The sequence below is a fragment of the Equus asinus genome, chromosome 8, assembly GCF_041296235.1.
Source record: "Equus asinus isolate D_3611 breed Donkey chromosome 8, EquAss-T2T_v2, whole genome shotgun sequence".
Lineage (NCBI taxonomy): Eukaryota > Metazoa > Chordata > Mammalia > Perissodactyla > Equidae > Equus > Equus asinus.
Genome location: NC_091797.1, coordinates 41,747,771 through 41,768,430, shown reverse-complemented (window position 1 = coordinate 41,768,430; position 20,660 = coordinate 41,747,771). Strand labels below are relative to the sequence as shown.

The 20,660-nt window shown below is 37.4% G+C and overlaps 1 protein-coding gene across 1 annotated transcript; it reads right to left on the bottom strand.

The window, feature by feature from the left end:
- Nucleotides 1-238: 238 nt before the first annotated feature.
- On the bottom strand, nucleotides 239-1,171 carry LOC139046077 (putative olfactory receptor 2B8). The gene has a single exon (XM_070516848.1). The coding sequence runs from the start codon at nucleotides 1,169-1,171 to the stop codon at nucleotides 239-241; it is 933 nt and encodes a 310-aa protein (XP_070372949.1).
- Nucleotides 1,172-20,660: the final 19,489 nt, after the last annotated feature.

Genomic DNA, 20,660 nt, shown 5'->3' with positions numbered 1-20,660 from the left:
ACAGTTTGCTTTTAGCTATCTTATATAACTTATTTGCTCCTCACTGGATGGTTGGCTCCATGGGGCCAGGGATCTCTGTTTCCATCACTGATATATCCCAGATACCTAGAATAGCATCTTGTACACAGCAGGTGCTTTGCAAGAATTTGTTGAATTAAGATATGACTAGATTTTAGTCACTCAGAAGTCTTCCAGTGCACAAGTGCTTGGGCCTGCACGCCCTGTATTAGCTCTCTCTCTAGTCTCTGGTTCTCCTCACTAGTCTCCTTAGCACCCCTTTAACTTCCTTGTTCCTCAAAGGGTAAATCAAGGGATTCAGCAAGGGAGTCACCAGAGTATAGAAGAGGGCAATGCTTTTGTTCACATCCTGCGAATAACTGGAGGGAGGCTGGAGGTACATGGAGATGAGTGTGCCAAAGAAAATGATCACTACCATTAGGTGAGAGCCACAGGTTCCAAAAGCCTTCCACCTTCCATGGGCTGATTTTATCTTCAGGACTGCACGGGGAATGTGACCATAGGATACTAAGATTAATGACAGGGGCACCACCAAGAAGAAGACACTGACAGCAAAGAGTTCAGCCTCATTGATGGAGGTGTTGGTGCAGGCCAGTTTTAGCATCACTGGAACTTCACAGAAGAAGTGGTCTACTCGGTTTTTACCACAGAGGGGAAGAGTCATGGTCAATGCCGTCTGTACTACAGAATTGCCAAACCCTGTAAGCCAAGCAGTCACAACAAGCTGCAAGCAAAGCTGGGGATGCATGATCACCATGTAGTGGAGTGGGCGGCACACAGCCGCATAGCGGTCATAGGCCATGACAGACAGGAGGACACACTCCACTCCCCCGAGTCCCAAGGCAAGGAAGAGCTGGGTCACACAGCCACCATAGGTGATGGTCTTGTCCTTCCCCTTAAAGTTGGCCACTGTCTGAGGGACAGTGCAAGTAGTCAAACAAAGATCCATGAAAGAGAGGTTGGAGAGGAAGAAATACATAGGGGTATGGAGGCGAGGATCCAAAACTGACAAAAGGATAATTGTGCCATTACCTAGAAAGCTCAAAAAGTAGATGATCAGGATGGCCACAAAGAGAGCCGTTTCTAGCTGAGGTCTGTTGGAGAAGCCCAGGAGAATGAATCCAGAGAAGGTGCTGTCATTAGCTCTTTCCATTGCACTCTGCCAGTTGGAATTAAGAGGACTCTATGCTTTTACTTTCCATGTTTAATCCACCTCTTTTTTCCTAGAGTGGGTAAATAAAGTTTGGTTGGGAGCTTGAAGCATTTTCACAACACTTCCTGGTTGGCAAGAAAGGGAGTGATAAATAGGTACTGTATATGAGTATCTTCTATGCTTCAGGCACTGGCCTAAACTTCCTATGCATTTTCTCAAAACAACTCTATGAGCTTGGCATTACCATGATCTCCACTGAATAGAAGAAGGAACTGAGTCTTAAAGAGGTTCAGTAATTTTCCCAGAGTGACTCATCTAATGAATGGCAGAGGGGCTGGCTCAGCGGTTAAGAGTGCAAGTTCAGCTTCGGCGGCCTGGGGTTTGCCGGTTTGGATCCGGGTGCCGACATGGCACCACTTGGCAAGCCATGCTGTGACAGGAGTCCCACATATAAAGTAGAGGAAGTTGGGCACGGATGTGAGCTCAGGGCCAGTCTTCCTCAGCAAAAAGAGGAGGATTGGCAGTAGATGTTAACTCAGGGCTAATCTTCCTCAAAAAAAAATATGTATATATATATAGCAGAGGCAGGATTAAAACTGACGCCACGACATGAGTTCTTTACTGCTAGGGACACTGCCTTTTTATAATTGCATGAACTCTAAAGATAATCCAAGTTTCTCAAAAAATTAAATCTAATTGTCTTGAATATTTTGCAAATATGTGCTCCCCAGTCCCTCTAGTTTTGTTTTCCATGAAGAATTGAAATATTTCAGACTGCCTTTCTTCTGTTTTGTGTAGAGAAAAAATATATTATCTGAAGTTTCATAAACAATAAAATTTACCATCACCAATTTTATTCAAAGAGAATAATACGTGTTAATGCCTACACCAAAGGAACCTTTGGTTACGGAGCCTGAAATCATGTTTAAAGGTTGGACATGATTTAAGAATTCATTGTGTCCAAAATCTCATGTTTTGGAGGACTAATCCTGAAGAATCACCATTGATACCACTTTCAGCAAAAACTCAGGGAACGAACAACACAATGTTTACTCTTTCCTTTTCTTTTACTTTGTAATTCTCTTTTTAAATTCTTCAATGTGGTAGAGTAATTTATTTTTTTCCACCTTTCACTCTGCTCTTCCTATAAATATCAAATCATTCCTTTTTTTATTAAAATCAGCAGGCATTTTCTTGGAAATAAACTTCTCTCTCACACACAAACACACGCACATACACACCCTCCATGATGCAAGTTTAGTAGTAAATAATACGTAAGGAAGAGAAATATTTCATAATATCACAACAGCCTAGAAAAGAGTCTGGTATATGGTAGATTCACAAAAGATATGTTGAATAAATGAAAATACGGTAGAAGTTTAAAATCTGTAATAGGTTATAGAAAGTGAATTTAAGGGTTATTGAAATCTATAAGTGTACAAGGGCAAAAAAAAAAAAAGGAATCTCAAACAACAGTTAATAAGCAGTCTTTACCATTCAAACTTTAGATTTTTGTAAAATGCTGTGTTGTATGGACCCTTTCAGGACTGTTAATCTTTTGTAAATGTCACTTTTCTGTTAGCAAAACCCATGACCAGGCAAGAGGATATTGATTGTTTTGGTGGCTGTTGTTACTGTGTTTTCAAAGAGTGAAATTAATTTGGAATAGTAAGTTATAAAATGCAATAAAGTGGGAATCAGGATGCTTGAATTCTAATACAAATCTACGACTAATAAGCTCTGAGATTCTAAAGGCTGCTCCCCCCACCCCTGCTTCCTGGCCTTCTCTCCTTCAAAATAAAAGAGATACTGTTGTCAGCTTTTACTAACCAAAGAAAGACAATGTTTTTAGCTCTTTACTGAAAGCTGGTAGGTTTATGTTCCAATAGATCTATTGTGGAATTTTTTTTTTTTTTTTTTGGTGAGGAACACTGGCCCTGAGTTAACATTTGTTGCCAATTATCCTCTTTTTGCTTGAGGAAGATTGACTCTGAGCTAACACCTGTGCCAATACTCCTCTACTTTATATGTGGGCCACATCAAGCCACAGCATGGCTTGATGAGTGGTGTGTGGGTCTGTGCCCAGGATCCAAACCCAAGAACCCCCGGCTGCTGAAGAGGAGCAACTGAACTTAACCATTACGTCATGGGGCTGGCCCCCTACTGTTGTACTTTAAATATACTCTCCTCAGTCCTTCCACACCCTTTAGTGACAAGACGGTTCTTAATTTCTATAGCTTCCAGATTATCAGGCCTTGTTTCAAAATATCCAGAATCATAAAACTGGCATTTAGTCACCAGAATTTGTTTTATCAAATGTTGTTGGTGCTTACCTTTGCTTCTTCTCTCTATCCTTGTGCTTTAAGAGTCACAGAGAAGGAGCGTCTCCAGTCCATCACGGTGCCAGTTAAAGGCTCTTAAAATGCTTTCAAATAGGCTGTTGTTTCTCAGAGATCACTGAACTATCTCATGACTCAGTCTAGAACATGATTTGAAGTGATTTTATTCTTCTTACTGATGCACAGAAAGTGATTTGAACCAAGAAAGCACATATTCTAATAAAAAAGACATAAAGTTCATTGTAACTACAAAAGTAGAATTAAATTGACATAGGCATTTTAATATAGATTTCTGTATGTTATATTCTTTTCCTGGCCTGCCATAACAGAGTACCACAAACTAGATGGTTTAAGACAACAGAAATTTATTGTCTCAGTTGTGGAGGCTGGAAGTCCAAAATAAAGGTGTTGGCAGGGTCTCTGAATCCTGTAGGAGAGAATAAATCCTTGCGATTTTCCAGCTGCTGATGGTTTGCTGTCAATTTTGGGGGTTCCTGGGCTTGCAGCTGAAGCACTTCAATTACTGCCTCGGTAATCACACAGCAGTCTCCCCTTGCCTGTCTGTCTTTTCTGTTTTTCTATAAGAGTACCAGTCATATTGGAATAGGGCCCACCCTAACTGAGTATAACTTTCCCTTCACTTGATTACATCTGCAAAGACCCTATTTCCAAACAAGGTCATATGAACGGGAACCAATGATTAGGATTTCAACACATCTTTTTGGGGGAACACTATTCAACCCATACCAATAGAATAGTGTAATCACGCTTGTCAAATTATAAGAGTTCTTTATTATAAATGCGTGCTATGCAGTGATAAGCCTAAGATGCAGATACTAGTTCTATCTTATTCCAAGTTCATAAACGAGGTACAATGTGGCTATGATAATTGCTAAGATTATTATCGATAAAATTGCTATTTCTGTTATTCCAATTGGTGTGTAGATAGCAGAAGTCCACAGTAATAGGAAAAACTGATTCCCCTTAGTAAGCATGAATATCCAATGAAGGCTTTTCTTCTATACACACCTTGTTACACTTTAGGGATCTGAAACATAAATACAGGTTGCATGCCTATAAGACTTAGCACTAAGCATTTGGTTTGAATTGAAAGAGAAAATACTTATGTCCTTTCACTTCTTTATTGAAGTGGTATGTGGAGTTTAGACTACTCTTTCAGTCTAGAGTTTAATCGATGTATAAAGCAAACTCATGCACAGACACCAGTTCTGCACGAAGCACCACCACATTTGGATCTAAGGAATCAGGAGCAAAAGGAGCAATCTCAGCTGGCCTTTGGAACATTTGAATGGATGTTGGGTTAAAAATATGACATCTTCTTTCATAGAAGAATAAGAAAGATTATAGCTATCCAATTACCTTCTCAAAGAAGCAAGATGGTCTTTGAAGGACCACTGCAGTTCTGCGAAACTAGAAGATTGGCATATTGTTGGGAAAGTTAATATCTAGCAGCTGAAACCACATGATTAATAGTTCCCCATGAATGCTGATACATTCAGTAATTACTAAGCCGTGTGTGGTCTTGGAACTGCAGAAATGTGTTAGGGGCTGAAGTAGATAGAACAGAATTCTTAAAATAAATACAGATCCATATATTTTAAAAATGCCTTAAAATATGCCAACCTTGGGCAGGATAATCCTTGAAAATTGTTAATCATCAAAGTCAAGGAAAATGGAAATTGTTGGTACTTCAGGATAGTCAAAAGTAGTACCAACTCTTTTTATAATTATTGCTAGCATAACATGTCATCCTCAGGATTTTCCAGGAAGATTGTCCACTCATTTTATAGAGTGTTCCAGTGCAAAAGAGGAAAAATAAATTAGAATGGACAATTGAGTCTGTAGCTAAACAGAAGTTGGAATCTGTGAATTCTATGGAATCTGCCCATGAAAGAAGGGCTAATACTACATCTGAAGGATATATTTATAAGTCACAAAGTCAAAGTACATGCTTTAGGGACTGAAATACATGAGGATGTGTTTATTTTTAGCGGTACCAAGAGTGCCCTGCCCTGTGTAACTCATTAGCCTCAGTTCAGGCATCCAGAGTTTGGCTGCCTCTTGGGAGCAGCCAAGCAGGAAGGCTCTAGAGAGGTGACAGCAACAGGTTGTCCATCTCTTCCTGCCAAATTGACTAGGAGTGAACCTATTGTCTACTTAATTTCCATTTCTCAAATCTAGTAGTATTGATTGCAAATTTTTCTGCTAGACTTTAAATCCTTTTGTTTATTTGAGACATGATTGATGTATAATACTATTTAGTTTAAAGTGTACTACATAGTGATTCAATATTTGTATATATTGCAAAACGATCACCACAATAAGTCTAGTTAACATCCATCACCGCACACAGTTAAAATTTTTTTTTCTTGTGATAAGAACTTTTAAGATCTACTTTCTGGCAACTTTGAAATATACAATGTTTACTAACTATAGTCTCTACACTGTACATTACATCCCCATGGCTAGTCTTTAAATTCTTCATCCTATTTTCAGAAATATTATTTTTTCCTACTTAAAAGAGTAAAAAAATTTTCAGTAAGTATAAACTTCTGCGACTTTTTTCATATTAGTTATATTCTTCCACTATTAATGACTCACTTAAAAAAAGTGTTTTCTAATGGTGCTATCAACTTTTACCTTCCACATTTTTTGAGACTTTGTTACTCAGACATATCTAATCTATTCCATCTTCAGCTTCTTATATCCCATTATCTGTTTATCCGTAGCCTAAAATATGCTGAAGTGTGCCCTATCAGAAAAATAAAATTAAGATTAAGTTGCTCTTCCCCAACCCCACACTCTTCTAGCTCTCCCTTTCATTAACTTAGAATCATCTTGATAGTACACAAAATACCCATGTTTGTTCTCCTCTCGTCAACACTTTTAAATACTCTTATTTGTATTCTTGCCCTGCCGCTGTTGTGAAGCTGCTTTCTGTGAAATCTTCAATACCTTTCCAGTCAACAAGGTCGACAAACTAATCATCATCTTACTTGACGTAATTTGGCATTGATGATGTTCCCTCCTTCAAGAAATTATGCTAATAGCTTCTCTGTGTTTGTTATCTATTATTTCTTGGAACCCTGATTCTCACTCTTCTTTCTCATTGGACATAAGCTTCAATGTTTAGATTTCCTAAAATTCTATCCTTGGCTGTCTTTTGTCTCCATACTGATCCTGAGATACTTTGCTGTTTCCATGGCTCAAACTACTATCTATGTATATGATAAATCTTCTTTCCATATCTACAATGTAGACCTACTCTTGAGTTCAATACTAAAGCAAATGGAATCTTGGCTATATACACGTGGACTATTTATGAACTCGAAAATTTCAATAGTTTTACAATCTAATTTATCATTTTATGAAATTAGCTCCATGTAAGTCATGTAAATCATGTAAGAAAACATGTCAAATTTCCATAATCTCCTTACCAAACCCTCAGTAACCACTTTGAGACTCCTGAATTTTCCTTGACTCTGCCCTTTGTTTGGGTCACAACATTGAACCTAAGCTTTGTTGATTCTCTTTCTGACATGTTTTTAGAATACATTCACCCTCTAGCACACATTTTCCGCTTGTTATCAACATATTAATTAAGATCTTTTTATTCTTGCAAGAACTATTTAATTCATCTCCTAGGAGAACTTCCAACCAAATCGACTCGCAGTTTCTTTAGTTTTATCGAATTTTTTTCCTAAACTACATAATCGCATCACTTCTTTGCTTAAAGATAGCTATCTTCTACAAGATTAAATAAAAAGTACAACTTTAACATATGAAACTGTATTTATTCCATGGACCCTGTAGTTGTGGGAAGAAATCCACAACTTGCTTTTCACTGCATACACATTCCAGTTTGGGGCCAATATATTAGGCGTTCTATCACTCTAACATGTTGTTTCATCTGAAAGGTATTTCTAATTGAATTCTTTGCTCAAGGATCATATTCTTTATGAAGACCATAAAATCCCCACTTGCTCTCTTTTTTGAGGTCTTGTAACATGTTCTACCTAATTATTATTATTACTAATCAGTGGCCATGGTATTTATTCTTGGCTGCCTATATTCCATGTAGAATGTGAATTCCTTCAGGATGGACCTATTTCTTCTTCACCTTTCTATCCCCAGTGTAATTCTATGTCCTATGCATTCTATGTTTTCAAATTTTTATTCTTAATGAATATTAAGTTAATGAGCTGAAATTCTGAAACAATGAATGTAATTTCAATGTAAGCTGTAATTGTAGTGGATTGAAAAAGAATCTGAGAATTATCTTGTTCTCTCTGTATATGTTAAAGGTACATGTACATCCTTCACAAGTAGATATTGATTTAAGAGGTGAGGTTATGAATGTGGATTTGAGGAATCTTATTAATATGTAAAAATGATAACTTACTTTTCTGCTTAAATTTCTTTGGCAGTGCACCATTGTCTTCAGAATAAAGTGTTAACTCTTAAGCATAGCAGTCAAGGTCCTTGTTCATGTTGTGTTTCTTTGTTTTTCTAGTTTCACAGATCAGCTTTTCCCTCTGATGCTCCTTTCACTTTGAATGTTCTTATATAGTGGATGTCTTTTCAGACATCATAGTTAAGTTAAAGCATTTCTTACTCTGTGAAGTGTGTCTTCTTCTTCCAGGTAAGGTTGATAATGTGCTATTTTATGCCCCAGAAGTCAAACCATTTTTATTAAACAAAGAATTAAACTGTCACATAAGCACCCATCTTAAGATATCATTAAAAGGAATGCAAAGAAATAAAAAAATATCAGAATCAATTAGCTAAAAAGAGATTAGGATTGATTCTTGTTCAGGAAATGGATCTGGTATGTTTTTTAAAGCCAAGCTACCATTAAGACTACGAGTGCTCTCTAGAGTTATATTTACTTGTTTTATAAATAAGAACTTTAAGTCAATTCCTTTCTCTTAAATATTACTCCTTTAAATCTAGAATATCTCTCTAAATTATTTTATAATTTTACTTTCTTTGTCAATATTATATACTCATTGACTGTCACTTTTATGTATTACTGCAGTCTTTTAGAATCATGGAAAACTTACACCCGCTTTATTAATGCTTCATTATAGTTAGTAGGTACACCTAGAGAATACTCCTCACAAGAAATGAGAAATCGAATTTGAGCATTAAGTGTTCTTCTTTAAGATAATTTGTTTAATTTAGCACCTTGGAACTGTTAAAGTCCAATTCTATTTAGTCACCTAAGGTGCCTGCTTGGGTTAATCAGCTGTTAAACCTCTTCTTTGTTTTTTCCCCATTGGAGATTATCAATCAGAACTTACTGTTTTGGGTATAGTTACTACTTATTCTGGAGTTAGTTGTCTAGTTAAAATGATTCTCTGGGAGATCTGGTGTCAAGATGGTAGCATAGGCAGACTCTGAACTCACTTCCTGCCATGACATAACTAATTTTCAACTACTCTTGGAAAAGTTATCCTTGAGAGAGAACTGAAAACCAGATAACAAGAACCCCCACAACAAGGGACAGTACTGGCTGAGGTGGGAGAGGCAGAAATTCCTTTCTGGAGGGAAAAATGCCACCTTCCAGCTGTGGTGCTTTTCGACCAGCTGGGAGCAATCCTAAGGTATAAAGCCTTCCCTGGAGGAGTAGGGGATCTGAGTGGGGGAACATTATCACAATAAGCAGCTTTTGGATTCAGCATAACTGAGACAAGTGTCATAATATCTGGCTTTATTGGTTATTAACTACAATGGAGAATACTCCCAGAAAAGCTATTGGACACAAGGGAAAAAAGAAAGCCTGCTCTTAAACAGCCCATGCACAAACTCACCCATTTTTGAAAAGCAACCTAAAATCACCAGAAAGAAAGGTACACAGTCCTCTGATGAAAACAGATTCACTTGATAGGCTCTGGGTGCCTCTCAGTGAGGGGTGAGACCTCCCCTGGCTGGAACTACCTCCCAAGGGATGGAGACATTGGCGGCAGCCATTATTGTCACCTAGTGCAGGTGTGCTGATACAGATGCTGGCAGGAGCCATTGGAGTTCTTCCCCTGGCCTGTTAGGCCAGGATCTGCCCCACCCACTAGGGCACCAATTTAATCCAGCTCAGCCAGGGCAGACAGCCTGCCCTAGGGACTGGGCCTAGCCAACCGCAAGCCCTCAGGCAACTTGTGGGCCTGCATAAGTGGGGAACCTGGAACCTCTGCAGGTGGGCGAGTGGGTCTGCCTCTGTGGGGCAGGGCGTGTGTGAGGGGTGGGCCTGCATTGGTGGAGTGTGCAGGACCTCTGCAGCAGGATGGAAGGGTCTGCTTCAGTGGGTCAGGGTGTGGGCATGGAGCAAGACTGTGTTGACGTGGTGTGTGTCCCTTCTGGCTGTGAGGCTTGTGAGTTGCAGCAGACTTGTCTTCTCAAAGAGCCACATAGGGAATCGGCCCCATCCTCCAAAGCCAGAAAAAAATTGGGTGCTCTCATGCCTGGGGCCAGCCTGACTCCACTGCAATCCTGAGAGCTGACAACAGCCTTGTAGGCCATAGGCCTACAGCAATTGTAAGCCCCTGAGCCGAGCAACGAGCCATGCTGGAGGTCTACATTGTTAACAGAAAAACTGCAAAAAGAATGTGCTACTAAACCTTGCAGCCAACTGTACTGGGGCTCACCACACCTGATAAAGTGACAGAAGGGATCATAGCAACCATGTGCAGCTGAGTATTGTGACCAGCTCCCCTGGGGCACAGCCTAGCCTTCCTGGGTACCTGTGGCAAGCGTAACTCTGCTCCAGCAGAAGGACACATGTAGCCCACAGGGGAGAATCCTGGAACATTTGGAACTGGTGACAAGAGGGAAGAACATTGCTGGGCTTCATGGGGCAACTGTTATATCAGTTCTTGGAGGACCACCTCTCCAAGATCAGGAGATGTAGCTGACCTACCTAATACATAGATATAGCACAGAGAGGAGACAAAGGAATATGTTCCAAGCAAGGGAACAGGAAAAAAAACCAATAAAGAACTAAACATAACAGGGATAAACAATCTACCTGACAAAGAGGACAAACTAGTAGTCATAAGGATGCTTACTGATCTTGGGAGAAGAATGAATGAACTCAGTGATGACTTCAACAAAGAACTGGAAAATATAAAAAGGAACCAATCAGAACTGAAGAATATAATACTGGAAATGAAAAAATCACTAGAGGGACTCAATAGCAGAGAGTAGATGATACAGAAGAATGGACTTGTGAGCTGGACTAAAGATTAGAGGAAACCACCCAAGCTGAGCAAATAAAAGAGAAGAGAATTAAAAAGAACAAAGACAGTCTAAGGAACCTCTGGGACAACATCAAGCACACTAACACCTGTATTATAGGTGTCCAGAAGGAGAAGAGAGAGACAAAGGAGCATAGAATCTATTTGAAGAAATAATAGCTGGAAAGTTTCCTAACCTAAGGAAGGAAACAGACATCCAGGTACAGGAAGCACACAGAGCACCAAGAAATATAAACCCAAAGAGGCCCATGCTAAGACACGTTATAATTAAAATGTCAAGAATTAAACATAAAGGGGCTGGCCCAGTCATGCAGTGGTTAAGTTCGCACGTTCTGCTTTGGTGGCCCAGGGTTTGCCAGTTTGGATTCTGGGTGTGGATCTTTGTACCGCTTGTCAAGCCATGCTGTGGCCGATGTCCCACATATAAAGTAGAGGAAGATGGTCACAGATGTTAGCTCAGGACCAGTCTTCCTCAGCAAAAAGAGGAGGATTGGCAGCAGATGTTAACTCAGAGCCAATCTTCCTCAAAAAAAAAGAAAAAGAAAAAAGAATTAAACATAAAGAGAGGATCCTAAAAGGATGCAAGAGAAAGGCAACAAGATTCGTACAAAGGAAACCCCATAAGGCTATCAGCTGACTTCTCAGCTGAAACCCTATGGGCTAGAAGGGAGTGGTATGATATATTTAAAGTACTGAAAGGAAAAAGTCCACAGCCAGGAATACTCTACCTGGAAAGGTTACCATTCAGAATGGAAGGAGAGATAAAGAGTTTCCCAGACAAGCAAAAACTAAAGGAGTTTATCACTGAGAAATCAGCCTTACAAGAAATCCTAAAGGGACTTATTTAAGTGGAAAAAAGAAGACCACAAAGAAGGAATAAAAAAATTATTAAAAAAAATAAGAAAAATATTAAAACCTGGTAAAGGGAAAAATACAGTGAAGGTAGCAGATCCACTACCCATGAAGCTAATATGAAGGTCAAAAGACAAAAGTACTAAAATTGTATATTTCCATGATAAGAGGGTAACAGACACATATGCACAATAAAGAGGGTAGATATGATATCATAAACAAAATGTGGGAGGAGGGGAGTAAAAGAGCAGGACTTTTAGCAAGAGGCCAAACTAAAGAGACCATCAAGCTAATAAAGATTGCTATATGCCTGGATTATTATAGCTGAACCTCATGGTAATCACAAACCAGAAATCTATAATGAACACAGAAAAAAGCAAGAGGAAGAAACCCAAACATAATAATAAAGAAAGCCATCAAACCACAAGGGAAGAGAGCAAGAGAAGAAGAAAGGAACAGAGAAGAACTACTAAAACCCCTGGAAAAAAGTAGCAAAATGGGAATAAGTACATTCTTATCAATAGCTACTTTAAATAAGTAAATGGGCTAAATGCTCCAATTAAAAGGCATAGGGTGGCCAATTGAAAAAAAAAAAGACCTGTATATATGCTGCATATAAGAGACACACTTCAGACCTAAAGACAATCACAAACTGAAAGTGAAGGGATGAAGAAAGATACTTTATGGAAATGGGAATGAAAAGAAAGCTGGAGTAGCAACACTTATATCAGACAAAATAGACTTTAAAACAAAACTGTAATAAGAGACAAAGAAGGACACTACATAATAATAAAGGGAACAAGCCAACAAGAGGATATAACACTTGTAAATGTCTACGCACCCAACATAGAAGCACTAAATATATAAAGCAATTATTAACAGACATGAAAAGAGAAATAGTAACACAATAATAGTACCCCTACTTTAACACTCCTCTTATATCAATGGATAGATCATCCAAATAGAAGATCAATAAGGAAACATTGGCCTTAAATGACACATTAGACCAGATAGACTTAGTAGATATACACAGAACATTCCATCCAAAAATGGCAGTATACACATTCTTTTCACATGGCACATTCTCTGGGATAGATTACATATTAGTCCACAAAACAAGTATCAATAAATTTAAGAAGATTGAAATAATTCCAAGCATCTTTTCTGACTGGAATGGTATGAAACTAGAAATCAACTACAGGAAGAAAATCAGAAAAGCCACAAAAATGTGGAGATTAAACTGAACGCTACTGAGCAATGATTGGCTCAATTAAGAAATCAAAGGGGAAATAAAAAAACACTTGGAGACAAATGAAAAGGAAAATATGACATGCCAAAATTCATGGGATACAACAAAAGTGGTTCTAATAGAGAAGTTTATAGCAATACAGGCCTACCTAAACAAACAAGAAAAGTCTCAAACAATATAAGACTGCACATAAAGGAGCTGAAAAAGATGAACAAACAAAGCCCCAAATCAGTAGAAGGAAGAAAATAATAAAACACAGAGCAGATATAAGTGAAATTGAGACTAAAAAATATTAAAAATCAATGAAATCGAGAGCTAGTTCTTTGAAAAGATAAACAAAATTGACAAACCTTTAGCTAGACTCACTAAGAAAAAAACAGAGAAAGCTCTAACAAATAAAATGAGAAATGAAAGAAGAGAAATTACAATGGACAAGTCAGAAATCAAAAGAATATGAGGCTACTACAAAAAGCTATACACCAACAAATTGGAAAATTTTAAAGAAATGGATAAATTCTTAGAATCACACATCCTTCCAAAACTGAATCAACAAGAAATAGAGAATTTGAATAGCACAGTCCCCAGTAAGGAGATTGAAACAGTAATCAAAAACCTCCCCCAAATAAAAGTCCTCGACCAGATGGTTTCCCTGGTGAATTCTATCAAACATTCAAAGAATACTTAATACCTATCCTTCTCAAACTCTTCCAAAATTTTAAGAGAAGGGGAAAGTCCCTAATTCGTTCTATGAAGCCAACATGACCCTGATACCAAAACCAGACAAAGACAACACAAAAAAAGAAAATTACAGGCCAATATGACTGATGAACATCGATGCAAAAATCCTCAGAAAAATACCAGTAAATTGAAGACAATAATACATTAAAAGGATCATACACTATGATCAAGTGGGATTTATTCCAGGAATGCAGGGATGGTTTGACATGCACAACTCAATCAATGTGATACTCCACATTAACAAAATGACAAATAGAAACCAATGATCATGTCAATAGAGGCAGAAAAAGCATTTGATGAGATACAGCATCTATTTATGATAAAAACTGAATAAAATGGGTACAGAAGGAAAGTACCTTAATATCATAAAAACCACATGTGATAAACCTACAGCTAATATCATTCTCAATGGAGAAAAACTGAAAGCTATACCTCTAAGCACAGGAACCAGACAAGGATGTTCACTTTCCCCACTCTTACTTAACATAGTATTGGAAGTCCTAGCGAGAGCAATCAGGCAAGAAAAAGAAATAAAAGGGATAAATTGAAAAGGAAGAAGTGAAACTGTCACTATGTGCAGATGTCGTGACTTTATATACAGAAAAACCTAAAGAATCCACTAAAAAGATTTTAGAAATAATAAATGAATACAGTAAAGTTGTAGGATTCAAAATCAACATACAAAAATCAATTGCAATTCTATACACTAAAAGTAAAGTAGCAGAAAGAGAAGTTAATAATACAATCCGATTTACAATTACAACAAAAAGAATAAAATATGTAGAAATAAATTTAACCAAAGAGGTGAAAGATTTGTCCACTGACAACTATACAACCTTGTTGAAATAAATTGAACAAGACACAGAGAAATGGAAAGAGATTCCATGCTCTTGGATCGGAAGAATTAACATAGTGAAAATGTCCATACTTCCCAAAGCAATCTACTGATTCAATGCGATCTATGTCAAAGTTCCAATGACATTTTTCACAGAAACAGAGCAAAAACTCCTAAATTTATTTTGAACAACTAAAGACTCTGAATAGCCAAAGGAATCCCGAGAAAAAAGAACAAAGCTGGAGGTATCACACTTCCTGATTTCAAAATATACTATGAAACTATAGTAATCAAAAAAGCATATTATTGGCACAAAAACAGACACACAGATCAATGGAACAGAATCGAGGGCCCAGAAATAAACCCACACATCCTTGGACAGTTAAATTTCAACAAAGGAACTAAGAAAATACAATGGAGCAAGGAAAGTCTCTTCAATAAATGGTGTTGGGGAAACTGGACAGCCACAAGCAGAGAATGAAAGTCGACTGTTATTTTACACCATACACAAAAACTGAACTCAAAATGGATGAAAGACTTGAATGTAAGACCTGAAACCATTAAACTTCTAGGAGAAAACATAGGCGGTACACTCCTTGACGTCGGTCTTAGCAGCATATTTTCAAATACCATGTCTGACCGGGCAAGAGAAACAAAAGAAAAAATAGACACATGGGACTATATCGAAGGAAACCATCAACAAGACAAAAAGACAGCCTAACAATTAGGAGAAGATATTTGCAAACCATATATCTGACAAGGAGTTAATATCCAAAATATATAAAGAACTCATATATCTCAACAACAAAAAACCAAACAACCCAATTAAAAACTGGGCAAAAGATCTGAACAGACATTTTTCCAAAGAAGATAAACAGGTGGCCAACAGGCACATGAAAAGATGTTCACCATCACTAATTTAAATTATCAGGGAAATGAAAATCAAAACTACAATGAGACATCATCTCATGCCCATCAGAATGACCATAATTAACAAGGCAAGAAATAACAAGTGTTGTAGAGGATGTGGAGAAAAGGGAAGTCTCACACACTGCTGGTGAGAGTGCAAACTGGTGCAGCCACTATGGAAAACAGTATGGAGATTCCTCAAAAACTTAAGAATAGAACTACTATACAATCCAGCTATTCCACTGCTGGGTATTTATCCAAAGAACATGAAAACATGAATGCGTAGAGATATATGCACTCCCATGTTCATTGCAGCATTATTCACAATAGCCAATACTTGGAAGCAACCTAGGTGCCCATCAAGGGATGAATGGATAAAGAAGATGTAGTATGTATACACAGTGGTATACTATTCAGCCATAAAAAAATGAAAGCTTGCCATTTGCGACAACGTGGATGCATCCTGAGGGTATTATGCTAAGCCAAATAAGTCAGAGGGAAAAAGTCTAATGCTATATGATCTCACTCATAAATAGAAGATAAAAACAACAATAAACAAGTACAATGAGACAGAGATTGGACTGGTGGTTCCCAGAGGGAAAGGACAGAGGGAGGAGGGCACAGGGGTGATTAGGCACAAGTGTATGGTGGTGGATAGTGAACAGGATGTAATCTAAACAGAAATTGAAATATAATGATGTACACCTGAAATTAAAAAAAAAGACAAGAAATAAGTCTTGGCAAGGCTGTAGAGTAAAGGGAATCCTTGTGCACTGTTGGTGATAAATTGGTAGCCACTATGAAAACAGTACGGAGTTTCTCAAAAATTAAAAATAGAACTACCATATGATCCAGCAATTCCACTTCTGGGTATTTATGCAAAAGAAACAAAAACAGTAACAAAAAAGATTTTGCGCTGCCATGTCCATTGCAGCATTTTGTACAACGGCCAAGACATGGAAACAATCTGTGTTCATGGATGGATGAAGGATTACGAAATGTGGTATATATACAGAATGGACTATTTTTCTACCATGAAAAAGAAGGATATCCCGCCATTTGTGACAACTCAGATGGACCATGAGGGCATTATGCTAAGTGAAAAAAGTCTGACAGAGAAAGACAAATACCATATGATCTCACTTATGTGTGATATCTAAAACAAACAAAATCAAACTCATAGACACAGCTAATAGATTAGTGGTTGCCAGGGGTGGGTCTGGGAGTGGGCCAAATGAGTGAAGGTGGACAAAAGGTATAACTTCCACATATAGAATAAATAAGTTGAGGGGATTTAACGTAGAGCATGGTGACTATAGTTAATAAAACTGTATTGTGTATTTAAAAGCTGCTTGATGAATGAGAGATTGGTTGATCCCTGAGAGATTGGTTGATCCCTTTGTTAGAAATGGAGGGGCCTAGATGAAAAGCTCCTGCTATGGTATGAATTGTACCTCCAAAAAAAAAAAGTCCTAATTCCTGGTGTCTATGAATGTGACCTTATTTGAAAATAGATTCTTTGCAGATGTAATTAAGTTAAGATGATGCCATACTTTATTAAATGGGTACTAATCCAATATGGCTGATGTCCTTCTAGGAAGGGAAAACAGAGACAAGACACAGACACACAGAGAGAACACTATGTGCTGACAGAGCCAAAGATTGGAACAAAGATGAGTCTGCAGGGCAAGGAATGTGAGGGATTGCTGGCAACACCAGAGGCTCAAAGAAAGACATAGAACACATTCTCCCTTAGAAGCTTCAGAGAGAGAGCGTGTTGATGATGATAACTTGATTTTGGACTTCTGGTTTCCAGAAGTGTGAGAGAATAAATTTCTGTTCTTTTAAATACCCCAGTTGGTGGTACTTCATTATGGCTGCCACAGGAAACTAAAACAGCTACTTTTGGTTGGGGAGAGGGAAACAGTGGATTTATAGAACCATAGTATATGTAAATTTTGAAGTACATGTGTCAGGAATGGCAATGGAAATGTAGAATTCTGCTTGGGGAGAGGGTTCAGAGCTTGATATACTTTTGGCAATTCTTTTGTGGTTCACTGAAGTACCATCATTTTGAAGAGTAAATGGGTAAAAAGAGAATTAAAGGAAAAGGATTTTGGGTTTCAGAAAAAGTGCAAAAGTAATGGTGATTGTCATGTGGGAACATCAAGATTGAACAATTTATAAAAGCTAATGAAGACCATTTCAAGGAGGAAGTGGCCAATAGCATGGCATGACTGAAGGTAATCTGAGGAAATGGACTGAAGAAAAAGCATGATTTTGGCTAGAAATGCTAGTAGTTCTTTGCATTTACACAATGATTTACAATTTGTAATGCATTTTCATATTTTTTATCTTATTTGTTTACTACAACACCTTAAGGGACAATATCATCCTTATTTTACAGCTGAGCACTCTCTGGAACAGGAGGTTAAATCCTTGCTTGAAGTGACACAGCTTCTAAATGACGAGATCAAGATGTGAACCCAGATTTTTCAGAGTTCAAAGTTATGCTCTTTCCAAGGAATAATGGAATATCTTTTTTAAATTCCTTTTAATAAGCCTTTACTCTCACTAGGTAGAGGCTAATGATTACCAAGAAATGACAATCAACCTTTCTTAATGTTTTCATTAGCATGTTGTACATTCAAAGATTTCCTCAGTGTGATTATAAGCTTTGAGTTTATAATTTTCAATTTTAGGATGTCAATAATTTTCATAGTTTAATTACATAAGAATTATAAGGATAGTCCTATAACGACTAAAGTTAATAGAATTTTAATATGTTAAGATAGAAATTGGTTCAAATTGTTATAAGATTTCCTATATATTCAGCATCCTGAACACAGATTCTCTCATTGGTCAAACGATCAAAGAAGACATAGTAAACTAAACTTTGGAAGCTTTCTAATGCAAATGTCTTGTGTGTGTGAAAATGTAAGTGCTTGTTTTGGGAGTGGGAGGGAATGGATGATGGAAATGCAGCATGTGATCTGGGGGTTTTTCCACAGGTTTTGGGTTATAGTGCTCATAATCATTTCCCCAGAAGACTAATTATATCTAATTTTCTTTAGATTCCAGAAAATTCCTTCCAAGATGAAATAGTTTGGGAGGATCCTTCAAGAACTTCTTAGAAGCAATGGGACTGTCTAGCTCCAGTCTATGAAAACTCTGCTTGAGGCTCTCCAGAGTCACATCCTGCAGAGGAGAGGGGTGAGGGACTGGATGTTGTGCTCAATAGAAAGTAATCAGATTTTATTACCATTGACTTTTGGTGGAAACATAGAGTCTATATTCAATACATCCCACATTCTGTGTAAGATGACCATGTATGTGAAAGTCCTTTCAAGAAGTGAAATATTTTCCACTATAGAGTAATTAAACAACCTGCTGGCTTTACAGTCTGGCACTATATTTTACTTTACCTGTAATTACTTTAATGCATTTTGAGCTTTTGAGAATCCCTGTGCACATAATTTTATTGTTTCCCCTATTACTTTCCTTCTGTTTTCACATTTAGTGTATGTATCTGTAGTCTTTTTCACTGAAATCTCTGTATATATCTACTGTCTCAGTTCTTGTCATTCTGTACTTGTCTTCTCTATCTTTCGTTTTGTTTCTGCCTTTTTCCCTTTCCTTTTCCCCACTTGGGCTCTTTATCCATTTATCTAGTGATAAATACAGAAATCCAAAAGCGAAGCAGGAGTACAGGGTGGTATAACATTTCACTTAGGAAGTGTGGACCTTCCTTTCCACTTATCTCAGATAGACGACAAGCAGTGAGGAAGAGAATCTGAGAGTTCGGAATAATTTAGAGCCTAGAAATAACTTGTTCAATACTTTACTGAGGTGGTGGCAATTTAGATATTTCAGAAGAAAGGCTATCTTCACTGTGTCTACTCTACGGAGAGAATGGTGTCCTGGAAACAGGTGGAGAAGCATTCCTGTTCTTTCCTTTACATTAATGGTACTTTTCCTCAGATCGGTATTGATTGTTTCCAGACTTGTATTCCTTTTAGTCCACCAATTTGACTCCTTACAAATCCCTAATAATTTTTCCTTTTTTCAGAACTTAGCTTTTCCAAATGTGATTTTTATCAGCCTTATTCATTTAAAAATAGTCCTAATCATCTTTGCTATTTTTATATAGCTGCTTTGTATCCTGCTTTCTTATAGTCATAGTTATAGTTTGGGTATAACATGAGTATAACATTGTCCTATGTGTTATTTCTTATTTCCTCTGGCCATCTCTCTCTGTCTCTGTCTGTCTGTCTGCGTGTCTCTCTCTATACCTGTATAAAAATGTTCATTTTAAAGAATAATTAAGTAAATAGTCATGATATTTACACCCTTGTAAACTAGAACCTGGACAGTACCTCAGACAGCCTCTACCCAATTGCATCCCTTTCTCTCTTCATTGATCTTGACTTTGTTATAATCAGCCTTTCGATATTCTTTTTAGTTTTGGCTATAATATTTGATTATAACTATAGTTTCACCACCTATGTTTGCATTCATAAACAACAGTTTATTTTACCTGTTTTTGAACTTTATGTAGACAGATTGATTCCTTTGTGACTGGCATGTTTTGTTCAGCATTTTTGTGTGAAGGACAATGTTCCAATTTGTTTTGCTGTAGTTTATTCCTTTCTTTTGTAAAGTACTGTGTTGTATGAATAGCTCACAGTTTTGCCATTTTACTGTTGATGAGCATTTGAATTATTTACAGGTTTGGGTTAATACAAACAGCGCTGCTATGAGCATTCTTATTCATGTGTTTGGGGAACATGACCATGAACTACTTGAGAGAATATTAAACTGAGGAATGTTATTGCAGGTCAGCATTCCCAGATAAAGTAAAACTATTATCCTACCTAAGTGATTTTACCAATTAATACTTACAACTGCAAGAGTGAACAGGGAAGAAAAGCATTAATAGTAGCTCTGTAATTCCCTCCTTCCTTTGACACCCTAAGCAGTATTAGTCTTCACTAGACCTCCTTTAAATATTATGATGGGATTTTAACCAGTAGGGCTGTAACTGAGAAAATTCTAACCTAAGAATGTTTTTAGGAGGAGAAAGATAGTTTATCTCACTAGCTGAATCTTGCAAATAAAAGTAGAATTTGTCGATATATGGGAAACAATTGACTATAGAATGGAAGTTAATCACAGACGCTCTCTGTACTTGTGTCACTAATGACGTATAAAAACCAAGGTGCGTCAAGCCTAAATGGCTTTCTCTGAGCTAGGTTATACCACTATTTAGCAGTTGTCTATTACTCTGAAACAAAAG